At 37.1% G+C, this 17,007-nt stretch overlaps 1 protein-coding gene across 2 annotated transcripts; it reads right to left on the minus strand.

Annotated features, from left to right (window-relative positions):
• Positions 1 to 3: 3 nt before the first annotated feature.
• On the minus strand, positions 4 to 16,489 carry fzd3a (frizzled class receptor 3a). Of its 2 annotated transcripts, none has more exons than XM_043219315.1 (7): positions 16,160 to 16,489; positions 14,778 to 15,182; positions 7,242 to 7,438; positions 6,139 to 7,156; positions 3,955 to 4,103; positions 2,516 to 2,761; positions 4 to 1,503 (listed from the first exon to the last, which is right to left on the minus strand). In XM_043219315.1, exons 2-7 carry the CDS (start codon positions 14,970 to 14,972, stop codon positions 1,251 to 1,253), a joined length of 2,058 nt encoding a protein of 685 aa, XP_043075250.1. In that variant the 5' UTR covers positions 14,973 to 15,182; positions 16,160 to 16,489; the 3' UTR covers positions 4 to 1,250. The 2 variants fall into 2 exon arrangements, with proteins under 2 accessions (XP_043075250.1, XP_043075249.1); XM_043219314.1 differs by having other exon boundaries at positions 2,516 to 2,764.
• Between the last annotated feature and the right edge of the window lie 518 nt (positions 16,490 to 17,007).

Raw genomic sequence — 17,007 nt, forward strand, 5'->3', positions numbered from 1 at the left:
ATGGACGTTTTGAGAGTGATGTTTTATTTTGTACGTAAAGCAGGATTTCTGAACATGTTATAAAAAATGCTTTTCACAGTTTCCGGTAAACGACTAAACATTAGTGCTAAAACTCAACAGAGAAGAGCTTGGTTGTGAAGGATATGCCCATTTACCATAATCTATTCTAAAATAACTGATGATTTTTTTTTGTTTTAGGTTTATTTTAAATTGAGCTCTTCATGCTTTTCAATGGGAAAAATGACTTCTTTTTTTTTTTTTTTTTTTTTTCATTTTTTCACCCTCAAATTTAGGACTTTGGCACTGGAAACAATTATTGACTGAATGTTTTTTTCCCCTGCAATTATCAGAGGAATTGCAATGTAATGCAAGTGAGTCATTTATGTTTTTATGCTACGTTTTATCTTTTTTTTTATTTAACTTCACAGCCCTTGGTCACTATTCACTATCCTTGTATGGAAACGAGGAGCTTGTACATTCTCCTGAACATCTCCTTTTCCGTTCCACAGGACAAACAGAAAATCGTACAAGTTTGAAGCGTAACGAATGACGGGTAGATGATGACAAAATGTTCGTGTTGGGGTGAATCATCTATTGAAATTTAGCCCAAATGTGAGGAGATGTCCATCTTCGTAACTAGTTCTGTTCTACAAAATGGTCAAAAGTGCAACAAACAATAGAAAGAAACATTCAGAACCACATCTGTAGTGGAACAACTCGGAAAGTATATAAAACAGCAAGTGCCTGGATACATCACAGAAAGATGACGTATCAAAAGCCCTTACTTTTGACCCTGTTATTGCAGGAACCCTTTAATAAGAGGTTCCACGCAGATTTTACTTGAGAAAAGATACATATACTTTCCATTCAAACGTTTGGGGTGGGTGAGATTTAAAAAGAAGTTTATTATTCACAACAAGGCTGCATTTATTTGTTCTGGAGCATTCATTTGAAATTAGAAATCTGTAGAAAGTACTGACCCCAAACCTTTGAATGGTAGTTTTACATCAAAAGATTTCAAGTGTTTGGTGTAGTCCGTTACTGAACTTCACAACCTTTGATCGAAAGTCTTAAGTAAATGTGTTCAAGAAGTTTGCGTAGCACAAAATGCTACCACCTGCAAGTGTTCAGTTCCCGGGAAACGGCACACGGTGTGGTCTGAACGCATGTATTCTATCACGAGGAGTTTGTGCCAGAAGAGTCCATGTTCCCTTTACACGTCAGGTCTCTACTTCCCGCCGTGTGAAAGTTCAGGCCTTGGTGGCGTCCTCCTCTATGACGCGGTGAATGCCGTTGCCGGGGCTGCTTTGGATGGCCTGTGCTGTGATGGTGAGGTCTCGCACGCTGCTGTGCCGTGATTGGCTCTCCAGGCGCTGCAGGCTGCCGTGTCGTGAATGGCTGTCGAGGCGGTTGACGCCGCAGTGCTGGAGCGGATCATTAAGACGCAGGGTGCTCCCGTGAGGAAGACGTTCCTCGACGCCGCGGTAACTGCAAGCTGTGTACCTGATGAGAAACATGATGAAAGAGATTCAGTGATGTTCAGATCTGAGGCAGATGTGGGTTTCGCCCAGCTGTTATCCTGGGACACATTCTAACATTGGTTTGAGAATTCAGGCCATATATTTCTATATATTTTCTAAGTACAAATTACGTATCTAATTTTTAATGATTCATTAATTATTCATTTTTTACATTTTTCTCCAATTATTAAACTGCCGCTACACAACCAACAACTCACCTTGAAGTTTTTCTTCAATACATCTTCATAATATTAATGTTAAATATCGGCTAACTGAAAGGTTGTAGGTTCACAACGCATGACCACCATGCACATTATTTGTATGAGATTTCTTATAAAGCAATACCTGTATTTTTGCATGGCTGTGTATTAAAGTCTAATTGGTGTTTTGCAAATCCCCAAGTATCAGGACAAAATTGGCTATTTTGAGTATCAGCCCATCTTAAAATCCAATCAGAACCACATCCTCCCCCTATCTTTTTAAAAATGTTTTCTATAACCTGTTTCATTCGGACGTATGTAGCAATAAGGAAGAAGTTTCAGATCCCCCAAAATCTGTGAAAACTGCTAAATATTATACATTTTTTAGTCCACTGATCTTAAAATTTAATCAACAACCAATGGACAGAACCAGATCCAAACCTTTTTTAATTTTTTATATCCGTTTAATTTGAATATATGCAGAAGAAAAGACCTTTTGCTGCTTCTGTTTCATTACAACTTTAATACTGGATATCTAGGCTAGTAATTAAAAGGCTGTCCTCATTTTTTTATTTTCTGTTTATCTATTTAATTTGAATTTATGTTGAAATACAATAAAAAATTTCCACGGCAACTCTAATGTTGACCATCTACACGAGTATTTGGAAGGATTTTAGGTTCGAAGCCCGTAATGCATGAAAAGTGCGCTACGCGTTTGCCATTTCTTGCATGTCTCAGTTAATGCACTTACTCGTTTTCATTTTTGCATATGCTTTTTTCACTGGGATACCTCACCTGCCATCTCTGGAGCGATGCAGGCTGCCGTGGAAGCTGCTTGATTTGCTGCGCATGCTGCCAGCGCGGCTCGTGCTGGCACTGGGGGGCTCGTCCAACATGGCGAGGTGCGTGGAAGAGGCATGGGTGGAGGTGCCCTGTGTGGAGGTGCCTCTAGACTTCCTCACCACTGGGGTGTTAGGGTCCCTGAGGAGGAGCTGGGTGAAGTCGGGCTCCTGCAGCACCTGCCTGCTCTCGTTCACCGCGCTGCTGAGGGAGGAAGAGACGGGGGGAAAACGCGGCAAAGAGGGGAGGGAGCGACAGAGGAGAGAAGGAAGAGAGAGGGGGAAGACAGAAGGCATAAAGGAGTCGAAATGAACAAAAGAGGAGGGGGTGGGACAAGGGGAGGGAGAGGAGGTTAATGCTCTGATATAAGGGACAGGGGTGTGTGGAGAGGAAGCCCCTATGAGACAGCACACACTTATTGAACTATTTCCTGTGGCTACTTCATGCCCTCAATTACGTGTCTTTATTGCACTGCAGGTCTACGCAAAAAAAAAAAAAAAAAAAAAAATATATATATATATATATATATATATATATATATATATATATATATATATATATATATATATATATAATATCTGATTTCTGTTAACGGATGATACTAGATACTACATGTTTCATATTTAATTGTTAATGCTAGTTTTGTCTATTTGTAAATTTTGAATTTAGATTTTTGCCATTATTTAAAGCTTTTATTTATAATTTCATAAATGTAATATTTAGCAAATCTCAAAATAGATAAAACGTTTTTATTCTGCAATTTATAATACTTTGATGCCTACATTTACTTGCAGTATTTCAATTATTTTAAATGTGAGTTAATAACTGATTTAAATAATAAACTAAAAAGGATTTTTACTTTTTTTCCCAGATGCCAAAGCTGCATTTATTACATAAAAAAATCCACCAAAGTTGTGAAATATTATTACAATTTAAAAGAAATGTTTTCTATTTCAATGTATCTTAAAATGTAATAATATTATAAAAATGTTAAAGCTGAATTTTCAGCAGTCATTACTCCTTTAGTTTCACACGATCCTTTAAAAATCCTTCAAATATGTTAATTTAATGCTCAAGAAACATTTATATTCAGTGCATGTTTGTGAAAACTGTGATATGCTTTGTTGAGGTTTCTTAAAATAAATAGAAAGCTCAAAAGAACATAATTTATTTAAGATAAAAATCATACAGGCCCCGATTCTTTTGAATGGAAGTGTATTTAGGTGGTGTATAAATATATAACATCAGTAAGAATTTTATTATTTTTACATCTCTACTTAAAATACATTTATCAGTTTGTGTTCCTCAGAAATCAACTCATGTTTTGGTCACACGTTACACTGTATGCCTGAACAATAATGGTATAAATTCTCCAAGGATTGCACGAGACTTACTCTTTCCTGCGATGCCCGTTGAAGAAACTGGCCCACTCGAAGCAGGTCTTTTTACTGCCGACCCAAAACACTGACGGGATACCCACCACCAGCATCATCAGGTACTTGATGAGGAACAAGGCGATATCTGGCCTGCTTGTCTGTTCCACCTGTGAAGACAGCGGCGGTAGATTGCTTTTCACACATTCGCTTCGTACGCGACGTAAGAACAGGTGAAACCTGATTTGTAATCAGAACACGCAGGAACGTTCTTCCCTCGCAAATCTCAGCGTTCGCTCAAACTGGCTCTGTGTGTGTGCGTGAGTGTATTTGTGTATGTCAGTTTAGCCCTGGGTTGTGTGTGTGTGTGATTGTGTGGATGGGAAGTGCTTTATCTCAGCTCACTGCACAATTGCCGACGGCATAAACAGAGCTGCAGTCAACACAAATGTCTGTCCTCATCTTTATCTAATACACACTCTCTCTCTGTGCTTTAGGTAGAGCGCTTGTTCTGCTCTGAAAGCCTTCCTTGGTAATATTTTGATACGTAATGCAAACAGCATAAATAGATTTATACATTTTTTAGAGCGTCCGAATCCGTATGACATCATCAGTTACTGGACTGGAGATCTGCTATTTCTAGCACTGCACTTCATAGCTCTTCATCAGAGTTAACATGACACACGACTGTCCTTTTTGCTCCACCACAACAGAACAGACGCTGCGGCAATAAACAAGGCCTCATTAAAACCAATCCCACAATCCCGAGCTGCTTCAGGCATGTACACACACACACACACACACATATATGGATAAACATCGTTACTAGGATTTTTACTGATGTGAAGCTTAGTTTTTAGTTCTGCTTTAGTTTGTTTGCATCATGTTAGATATGAGATATATTCACAGTGCAGCAGCTGCTGTATGTTTTGCAGAGATTTGGAGCTGGAAATGATGAATCCTGTGGCAGGAAATATGCACAAAATCTGCAAATCAAGTCTATTTTACACCCTCATGACATCGTTTTATGTTAAATTCACTTGTATAAACGAGGAAAACATGTTACCAAAAACTCAAATTAAATATTTCGATTTTCCATTTTTCACACACTTGTATATGTCCAAAAAACATCTCTCACTGCTCTTGACTAAATCACTTTTGTAACCTAATTGCATTTGTAATTTTAATAAGAAGGAATATATATTTAACTTAAAGTGCAGAATATGCAGTGTCTTTATACATTTAACTACCTTTTTAACTAGCTTTTTATTTAGGCTAGTATAGGTTTTTTGTGATATTTACAGTGCTGACACGTTTTTGGACTCCTTTGTTGTTGTTTTGACCTCCCATGTGCTCTGTGTGACCCACTTTTGTTAATTGTCTTATTATGTTCAGGTGTGTCTAGTTAATTTTTGTCAATTTCCTTGTGTTTAAAAGCCCTGTCTGTTTGAGTTCAGTTTGTCTGGTCTTCTTCCTTAGAGGAGTGTGGTTTTTGTTAGTCATCCAGCTTGCATGTATGTTATTTTTTTTACTTTAAGATTAAAAGTCGGGGTTTTTTTGATACCGGAAAAACTATATTTACAGTAAAAATAACTATATCGTGCATCACTAAAAAGGAATAAAATTACATATCACGATAAAAGATTTTGGTCATTTTGCCCACCCTTATCTTGCCGTGACCACATAGCTACAACAATATATTTTTTAAACACTAAAACCTTTTCTAATATAGCCAGGACAGAGTTGGCAGGAGACTGTGGAGGCGTTCAATTATTCACAACAAGCAAAGTAGTATAAATGCTCTTGAGGTCAGAACAAACACCATGAATGTTGCAGCTGTTTTTTTCTAGCGACACTGTGCAAAGTTCACATTAAAAGTTTGTCGTTACATATGCAAAAAACGATATGAACCTGCACTACTGTTTAAATGTTTGGGGTGATTTCATTTTGAGTATCACAGCAAATCAGCATATTACAATGATTTCTGAAGGGTCACGCGACAATGACTCAAAGACTGGAGTAATGGCTGCTGAAAGTTAGAAAGGAATAAATGACATTTTAAAACATGTACGAATAGAAAATGGCTACCCGTATTTTTGATCCAATGAATGCAGTCTTGAACATGAGATTACCAACATAACCGTGCATTACCAACCCACAACATTTAAACAGTAGTGTTATGCGTTTCACACCCTATCGTCTTACCTTAAACGGACAAGGGATGTGATACTCTCTACAGCGCTCCTGCACCCAAGTGGTCTCCCAAACTGCTCTGTGGCTCTGTTCATACAGATAGCATCCGACGACGGTCAGCAGAGGCACCAGATACAGGATGGAGAACACGCCGATCCGGATCATGAACTTCACCAGTTTGTCCTGGTTCTCCTTCTCTAAGGGAATCTCCATCCGGACCCTATTTAGTGCAGCAATCCCCGCTAACAGCAGCACCACACCTACGACCACATCCAACGCGAGAGGCACCAAGAGGAACCAGCGCAAAGCCATGAGGTCATAGAGCCCCACGAAACAAACGCCGCTCATGCTGTCGCCCTCGATTTTGTTCATAGCCATGAGAGTGATAGTAAGGGCTCCCGGGACACCCCAAGCCACGGCGTGGAACAGCAAAGCCTTCTTCTCGATAGCTTCACTTCCCCATTTGGGAACGGCCGCCAGGAACCAGGTGATGGTGAGGATGACCCACCAAACGCTTCCTGCCATGGTGAAGAAGTAAAGGGTCATGAAGAGCAGCGTGCAGGCCTTGTTGTGGGAGCCCTGGGTGACGGTGGAGGCGCGGAAACGACCCGGGCTCGCCGCGTTGCATGACACGCGATCCTCCAGCAGGAAACCCAGGAAGAAGACCAGGGACACCATCATGTAGCAGACCGCGTAGAAGATGATGGGCCGCTCAGGATAGCGAAAGCGGCCAACATCGATGAGGAAGGTCAGGAAGGTGAAGAGCGTCGCCGACAGGCAGACTATGGAGACGACACCGATGAAATAGCGGGCGAAAATGAGCTCGTCTTTGCGGAAGTACATGTTTGGGCAGGGAGGTGAGCAGTCATGCACGCCCATGAACGAGTAACCCAAGTCAGGCTCGATCTTCAGCTCTCGTGGGCACCAGAAGCCGTAGTCACGCTGAACCGACGAGGGAGACTCCTCGGTCCCGTCACTGCTCGGGAGAAGGTCTATCGCTCGAGGGTAAGACTCATCACAGTCTGGGAACCTAGAAGATAGAGTATCATTTTAGAATATGATATCATATAATAAATAACAGCCGAACTTGAAAAGGGATGAAAGGGATCCCGTACCTGCTGCAGTCCATCTCATCTGGCCAAATGACCCCAAACATGTCCATCAGCTTGTAGCAATCACTCTTGGCCCGCTGGCACAGGCGCCGACATGGCAGGGTCACGTGACCGTACTCGGTACACACAGGGGCGTAAAGAGCACACAGGAATGGGCGAATTTCAGTAGAGCACTCCAAGTTCACCATGGGATGAAAGGGCTGCCAGAAAAGAAAAACTGTTAATAATAAATTCTTAATAAATAATAATGTAATAATATTATTAAAAATAAAAATTTTATATTTGTCTAAATATTTTACATTTTATGGTTAAATATTTTTATAATTGTATTTTAATTTCTAATTATTTGTAATAAATAAACAAATACACCCCCCACACAACAATTTGGTTATTTTTATTATTTTACTTTGTTTAAATGCACATTTATTAATTTCATATTATATGTTTCACAGCCTTCATCTGACTCAAGAATTTAAGAACCCATAAATGTCATGTTACTTTCAGACTGACAGGTGCAACATGATGGTGATGTTCTACGAAAATCTCTTAAGTTTAACTTGGTTGAACAGCAAACATGAAAATGTTAAGAGTGAATGCTTTTAGTTTTTTAAGGAGTACATTACATTACACCAAGCAAAAAACTCTCATTCTGTACTGGGCTTTTATAGATTAAATGCAGTCAGTCAATCTAATTATCTTTGCTTCAAGAATGACCACACTGTCAAGGTGATCTAATCACTATCACAACCTGAGCACATGTGAGTTTATTATAGGAGTGTATTTCTCCTATTTTTCAAAATGGGCCATGCCAATATTTGAATTTAAAGCCCTTATCTGCGGATTCCTAATACTACTGTTTCCTATCTGTGTGACCCTATTCTGGTGCGTTAAACATGGCGACCTAGTAAAACCCAAATAAAAGCCATGTCCTGACAGATGTAACACTATTTGTCCTGAAAATTAGCTGAAGTTTTAAAGCTAAAAATAAACACTGTAAATTCACTTCTGTTTTTTTTGCCTACCATTTGACCAAGAAATTACAATCTATAGTAATGTAGCAAAAGAAAAAACAAATCACTGATGACTTTTGGAAATCTGACAAACCATTTCCAGTGATCTTGAGAACATCAGAAGAAGAGTCTTTAACGCTCAATGTAGCAAGAACAAAACCCACCAGGCCACGTCTCTAACTTTTCCTGATTTTTTATCAGTCACTCGGTCACCCTTATGTAAACTGAGAATAAAAATTGGATCTGTAATGCAACCTCTCTGAGGAGGCCTTTGTGTGAGGCGGGAGACATGCTGTTTATTGCTGAGGCCCACTTACACCATGAGGCATCCTGGGAGTTAGTACCAGCATTGGGGCCGGACATAAATATGCAAATCCCATGGGGAAAAAAGGAAAAGACTCCACCCAGGACCAGACAGATAGACAATAACGCCTCCACCCCTGCAGAGTAAGGGCCTTTGTAATGGTCGGGTGGGGGTTTGACACCGCTTGTGTTGAAAAAAAAAAAAGGAACTAAAACTTACAATCATTTAGAGCCTACATGAACAGGCTAGAAAAAAGTAAAATACTGTGTGTGTGCAATGTAATTTATTTTCAATGATTTTATTCAATTACTAATGGTGAGAAGATTTGAATTTTTTTTTTTACAAAAAATATACAAAAAGAAGGAAATAAAAAATTCTCTCCTAGGGATTGGCTATTAGAAATGCTATAATAATTTATAAAATTAAAATAGGAAAAAATAACACATTTTTGGTTATTTTTGCTAAATTACTACATGAACAAATAATAGTTTGTCAATTAAAAAGCTATAATAATTTACATAACTATAATATAAAAAAATTATTTTGCTTGGTTGTTAAAAAAAAGTAAATAATTAATGAAATTATTAAAAAACAAATAATAGCGTTGCTTTGGGTTTGGCTATTAGAAATGCTGTAACAATGTAGAGAATTATAATATAAAGAATCTTTAGTTAATAACTTCTAGTGTCTGGTTGTTAAAAATGCTAAAATGACATATATATAAATATGTTTGGCTATTAAAAATTCGATTTGTTACAAATTACATGCAATGATGACTTTCATTATATTACTACGCAACCAGTTCTTCACTTAATATATAGAAAATTAAGCGTTTAGGTTAAATCCAATTAGATGATCTAACAGCAGTGTTACCGTTATTTACTATTGCAAATAAAACCATCCAGCCTTAAAATGACTCCAGCACATTTATATTATATATACTGGATGTATAATACAAATCCATAATGAGAGCATTCAGCCACTGCCAGCGCAGTAGGCTACCACCCAAAATGTCTGTAAAAAAGGATTAGGATGGATATTATGCTTGCCCATTTTGACACAAAGCATCTAAATCCAGCATTCGTTTCCAAGTACCTAATCCATATTTAACGCAGCATATACCACTGAGATGCGCCTCTAACATGACACACCAAAGAGCACCGCTTTAACCATCAAACCTTAAAAGCATGTGGAAAAAATGGTTGGGTTCATCACATAGCTTCTAATAATCTACTTTTGTTTAAGAAGATCATTATAATATTTTGTGGACAATAAGCTATACACAATGACATAAAAGCTGAATGCGATTGACTTTTTATTGTCATAGCTTCACAGTTGTTGATGTATTACTATCGGCATATGTAGTCGTGACAGAAGATCTTATGCCTTACACCATTCTGAGCTCAATTGAGTGGATACACTCTGGCTTTTAAGCAAGATGAAAATAAAGCTAGTGCCATTATTTGCTGATCTGGCGAAAAACATTATCTCCTCATGGCTGTCAGCCCACATTACATGCAATGGCAAGATCTGATGAACTCAAATGTGTGCATCTCGTCCATTGCTGTCCCGAGGGCAAACATACACTACCTTCCTACTCATAAATGTCCATTCCAATGCCTTTGTGTTTCTTAAGGGCATTGAGGAGAAGTTATTTAAGGATACTGAAAACATACAGAGGTACAGAACATGCTGAAGGCAGAAGAGGCGCAGTGACTGTTGCTTCTTGTTTGTGCGGAGAGCATGTGCTTCAAAGCATCATGTATGAGTAAATGCTTCATACAGCTGGCAAGACACACAAAGTCTATAGATGTGGAAGCACTTCATACAATCTGAAACTAAAAACCCCCAGGAGCAAAATATATGAAAGCCAACACAAATCTTAAGGCTGGATCTGCGTGTTTCACATACATGGGTTGTGAATAAAGCTGAAAATACAGATTAGCAAGTTCACTTTCAGTGTTTGGAGCTGCTGCGCGTCAGTTTGCCACTGATAAAGGATTCAATTATACCCTCAATTAAATGGAAATTTATTTAATCTAAACCATCAATTCAATTCAATTAGCTTTCTCCATTTCCGAAAGGGAAAATTCTTTCAGTGCTCCAAGACACTTGTGTAGAAACTAGGGATGCAGCAATTTTTATTGTTTTTAATTATAATAATAAAAAAAAATCCTATTGCAATTTATTTATTCAATTATTATAAACAAATACAATAACAGTGCTCCTAGGGTTTAGCGATTAAACGTGCTATAAAAATATACTTATAATATATAAAAATATGTTTGGTTGTTAAAAATGCATATAATTACTATAAAATAATAATATTGCTCCTTAGGTTGGTGACTTAAAATGCTACAAAAAAATGACATAATTAAAAATATTGCTTCCAGTGTTTGGTTATTAAAAATGGTAAAATGACTTAATTATTAAATATAAATATGTTTGGCCATCAAAAATGCTATTTGTTACAAATTAAATGCAGTGATGACTTTTATTATCTTTCTAAACAATCAATTCTTCACTTAACCTAAAAAAAATTACCGCATTCAGGCTAAATCCATCTAATGCACTAACAACAGTGCTACTAATATTAATTTTATGTTCTGGCTGATAAATGGTAAATATAAAAATTATATAATATTTTGTAAAATAAAGAAATAGAACTAAATAAATGAATAAATGAAGCAAGCTAATAATAAAAATCAACCTTTTTTAAATCCTAAATTTAAAAGACACTGTAATAACACGATTAAAAAGGATCTAAAGGTGACCGCAAAGGTAATACAATTTTTTTCAATGAGCACATACAGAACATGAAATCTTATTCTTAGATATCTCCGAGTTGCAAAAAAGGGGGAAAAAACAAGGCAAACAGAAGGAATTCCAAGTCACCTAAGCTGACCTTTTAAATGTGTCCATTCACAAGTAAATACGTTTAGTTCCTCCCTCCACCCATAAATCCAGAGTACGTATGCCTTTCTCAGTGAACCCCCACTTGCTCACTGTTTACAAAGTTTAGGTCATGTCCTCGAAGCATTCTGACCTATAATTATTTTTACTCGTATATACATTTCTCATATACACTTCTGGTTAGTTTCCCTTTTCCACTGGTCACTATTTAACTTAAGGCAGTGTTCTCTTAACAGAATTCAACCGCACTGCCATGGCAACCGGTGATGCATAAACGGGCCGGTTTGAGGGAGAGAGGTCAGAGTGCGAGTGACGACCACCTCCTGAGAGAGAAAGCCTGCTCTTTTGTTGCAATACAATTGGGATCCGTTTCCCCGGCAACAGCAGTACCTTGTGTGGGGGGAGGGATGAAAAGAGAGGAGGGAGTGGAGAAGAGAAACAGACAGAAGACGAATGGACAAAGAGGAAGAAATGGATGGGAAATAATGGCCAACCCTGCTATTCCAAAAAAACCCACTGTATTATAGGTTAACGCATTAATAAACGTGCATAAATGCTCCATGCTAACATATAGGCTTAACAATCCCGTTTAACCCTTTTGTAAAAGCAAAATAATATCTATTAATTTTTTCCACTCATTTTAGTCAGCTCACTTACAGAAATCATAGCACTTCTTATAAATATCTAAAAATAATGATTCCCAAACAATGAATAGTTTCTATAATTTGAGTTGCCAGATTGTATTACAACGGCAGGATGGCCTTAATAATCACCGCGCCATGGTAAAAATAACATGAGGACAAGGTCATGTATCTTCACATGTTTGACAAATTGGGGAGGAAGTTGAAATTAACTAGACGTCAAGCTGCATCAATCAGTGCACCTGAAATGCTTAACATTGTTAGATTTACCCAGCATTCTCTTTGCAACTACAGTTCAAATGCTCCCTGAACCTTCCCATTACTGCGTGCAACCACAACAATCCCAGAAAACATCCCTGTAGGCAACTGTCCCACTTCACAAATGAGGTTACCCAGAGTTCAGAGCAAGATGCTGCCACTATCCGACAGTGATTTTGAATCTGAGAGCAAGGACGTTTCATGTGTCCCTCATGATGCCAGAAAAAAAAAAACCCAAATGGTTAGAACTGATGACATGAAAGATTAGTCTGCTGCTTAAACTGTCACCTTCTAGTCATTGATGGCAGTTCTTTGTAAAAATAGTAAAAGCTATTCATCAACCAAATCTGGGTTATTCAGAGCACTTCATTCCCTTTGAACATCACATTGAAATCTTCATTTGACTTTTCTTTTTTTGTTAGTTTTAACCTCAAACGCAGATATCATGCCAAAAAGATCTGACCTATTAAGTAAATTTAAATAAAAAAATCCTTTTAATAAATAATTATAAAATGAAAAAAAAACAAGCAAATATATAAATATAAATAATATATAATAAATAATAAAAATAAATAAATAAAACAATTAAAACAATACAAAACAAATTATATATATTTTTAAATTCAATAATAAAGTATTTTTTGGTGTATTTAATGCATGAAAAATATATTTGTAGAGTGAAATGTGATTAGCGTTCAAATGGATTTGTGCATTTGAATATATTTGTATACTGATCTTGTAAGCCTTTGTGCAGCGCTGGATTTAAAAAGTATCATCACTTTGTGTGCGTGTTTTCACTGGTTACAGTGCAAAAGGTTATGTAACTCCACATTTCCACGCAAATGTACAAGAGGATGAGCAGATGGGTTGCCTCAGTCTAACCCCATCCATTCTTTCTTCTTTTTATGTCTTTAATTTCCTCCCTCTGTTATATCGAGGCAGGACTGGAGTGAATAAGTAAAAAACCTTGTGACTGAGGACAGACGGTTTTAGATAACGTTTACAGTGCTGTGTGTGTTCAACAGATACCCTGGCCGCTGTAACAAGCTAATGCAGCTGTTTTCAGTTGGGCTCAGCTGAATACCGCAGCCCGGGAAAAGAGGATTAACCGTGGGCTCGAATCAATCCAGGCGTTATAGCTGCAGATACAAAGATTACAGAGCAATCAAAATAAACAACGCGCCTGAGCACCATTAACTGCTCATGACATCAACCACTGTGGCATACACTAGCAAGCCGCTGTAAAGCAACCTTGTTACATAAATAGTTATAAGATGCTTATTTCGACACGGCCACACGCAAAAGAGGACCAAGAAATCGGTTAAAACCGCAAGATACTTCAGAAATTAAAACATAGCGAACGTTCCCGTAGGACAGATTAAAGAATAATTTCCCTTTAAACATTTCTGTAAAGTGAGCTGAAATATCTGCAGGGCACAAGAAAGAACTGGGTCAAATCGAAAATGACAAATCTTCGATGCTGTTAAGTATGTAAGTTGTGAACCAATGCATTTAAACATTTATGGTTTGCATTTATCGCTACTTGCAGGGAAAATGCAGAAATATGACATGTTAAAGTGATCTATGGTAAAGGATTTTCCCTGGTTCTTTTTTTACAACTGTTTTAATTATTTCTCTGCTTTCTCTATTTAGGAAAGAATTATGCGGACAGGTCCTATTTCATACGTATCTGAGAAACACCCCCCAATATCTAAATTATTAAAAGTCTCAAAAGTAAAACCCACATTTACTTAGAGCTGCCATGAACCCCTTTGACACTATATAAATTATCATCCACTGTTATTACACTGATCATCTTTGTGCTTTTATTTAAATGAAATTGAAAACAAATGCTATCATATAATTTTAGATCTGATAAAGTGTGTGTTTAAAAATATTGACATATTTTGCATTTGGAGGCCTGCATAATTAATACATTATTTTCTTTATATTTATATTAATAGTTTTTTCCCCTCTTGTTTAAATATTGTTTAATTGTAGTTTATCTTTGATTAGATTTTTTGTTATGCTATAAACAAAAAAAAAAACACACACGCATATATATATATATATATATATATATATATATATATATATATATATATAAAATTATATATGTATATAAAATATCTTATACATAATATTTTGTATATTTAATCATTAATTTGTATATATTTATATTTTACTAACATCTAAAATATATAATATTATATATAGTGAAATATATATATTATACACATACATGCATTATATATATATAATAACACATTATATATATATATATATATATATATATATATATATATACATACACACACACACACACACGCCACATCCGTTTGCATGATGATTAAACTAGTCCTAGGTTAATGTAATGCAATTGGATCACATCATTGATTGTAATGTGTTTTACCTCCATGGCGAGAGCAGCAGTCTGCTGATCATAGTGATTGAGAAGGTTGGGCATGAAGGTGGTATTGTAGGCGAGGCCCTGGCACATCCTTAATGTGATAGGCTCACAGGTAAACATGCTGTGGCTCCCGGTAGCTTCCATATTGATGGCCATACATACAGTCAGCATGGAGTACAGAACCCAAAGGAGATCCATGGTGTGTCCGTCTGTGCTGTGACTTGCAAAGAATGGGTTGTATCAAGATAATCTGCGCTCTGCCATTCCTTCATGAATTATCTGATGTTTAAATTGCACAGATAGCGTGTGCTTCTCCATTTTGCTGTGCCAGATCCAGGTCTTTTCAGCGCGTGTCCACTATCCAGTGTAGGTATGGCCGCGGTTGCCATGCAATTATAAAACGTACATCTGTGGAAGAAAAAGCATCAGATGTCACAATTGAAATGAAAAGGGTAACATGAATTATTCATAAATGGGGTGACAGTTTATTAAAACGTGAAAAATCTTTCCGGAGATCTCTTAAGGCGTGGGAAATGTTTACAAAGTGAACAATGCATGATCAGAAGCACTGCCATATTATACCGGTCGTAAATAAAAGATGCTTTATACGTGTATTATCTAGGGGGAACTTCAATGTAACTATGTATTCAGTTCAAAAGAAAACGGAACATTATAATATCAGAAACGCAATATTAGCTAGTTCAGAACCGGATTACGTTCCATGCTTTTGGTCTAAAATAACAATAAAAAATATTATTAAAAAACGTAACTATTAATACTTTAATAACTGGAATTCATTAACAGACATTATTTTTTATTTTTGTTGTTTTAAGATATATTTTGTTGTACCTGTGCCCAATCACAGGCTGCTATTATTTCAAGATTGTCAACATAAAACATAAAAAGTGATGTTTACAGCAAGAGACGCGGTTCACACAAAAATGACAAATATTTTAACGGTGTCCTTCGTTTGCTTTATACGCTTGACATCTCGGTATTTTACATTCATCCTGCAAATACAGCAAAAACACCTTCAACGGTTCAACCTAACAAAAACCCTTTTACCGGCTTCGTGCAGAACGGGCATTTTACACATTGTATCACAAATGCCCAGCGCTAAAATAATATTTTTATTTTATAACCTTTCATTGACTTAAACATAAAACTGTCGCTTTTTTTAAATCAAAATAAAGGCGAACAACAGATAACCCTTTCCTTTATGACCATATGAACCCCTGTCTATCGAGGCGTGTAGCAGCTTCGCTCTAAATGAAACTACCTTCAAAATAGGTGCCTGCTGCACTTTCAGGACTATTGTTCTGATTTTTACTAAAACATGTTCCTATAATAAATGAATTATGGCAATGATATAAAGTCGTTCTTACCGCTCCAGCGGGGATATTTCGCGTGTGGGACTCCACTTCGTTTCTCCAACAATACGAGCCCTGTGTGTCTTTCTGCAGGTTTTGGAGGATTTGTACGGGCGCGCGCATTTGACGATGACGCGCCGACGAATATTGCTCTCACTCAACATAAAAGCATAATAGGACTTACGTCACTGGATTGAGCGTGAAAAGACACATTCAGTACGCAAATATTTAATGGCTTCAGCTTATCCGCGGATAAAGCACGCAGTGGCCAAAGGGCCGTTGGGAGCGAGGAGCGTCTCGGTACTATAATGAAATGAAGTTGGCGCTGTTGATTTGTGGTCGCCTCGAATCAGGGGCGGTGTGTTTAATGGTGGGAAGTCCGACTGATTTTTGCGAATCGGTTCCTTTGGGCGTTTTTTCCGAAGAATCGGTTCGCAACGAGTCTGATTCTTTTACATGACGACGTAATGTTATATATTATTACCAGCACTAAAACATTAATACACTTAGTTGCTAAATAAAATTGGCATGTACATCAAACAGTACTAAAATTTATTTACATCTCTCTCTCTAAAAATTTTTTTGCACATATTAATACAAATCTGTAAGTAATCACGTAATTACCATGTTAATAAAGCTTTATAATCAGATGAATGTAAAACTACAAACTACAAAGTATTGTTTCTTTTTCATTTATAACATTCTGCTATATGTATTTCCCTGATTTCACATCGGTCAAATCCTAGAGCATCGGTTTTGTGAACCGTTTAGGTTTCAAACCAATTCATTTGAAAGATCCGATTCATTTGCGAATCGAACAGCGTTTGGAAAGAGGCGGGACAGAGTGAGAGAGATTACGATTG

The sequence above is a fragment of the Puntigrus tetrazona genome, chromosome 20 (assembly GCF_018831695.1).
Source record: "Puntigrus tetrazona isolate hp1 chromosome 20, ASM1883169v1, whole genome shotgun sequence".
Taxonomy (NCBI): domain Eukaryota; kingdom Metazoa; phylum Chordata; class Actinopteri; order Cypriniformes; family Cyprinidae; genus Puntigrus; species Puntigrus tetrazona.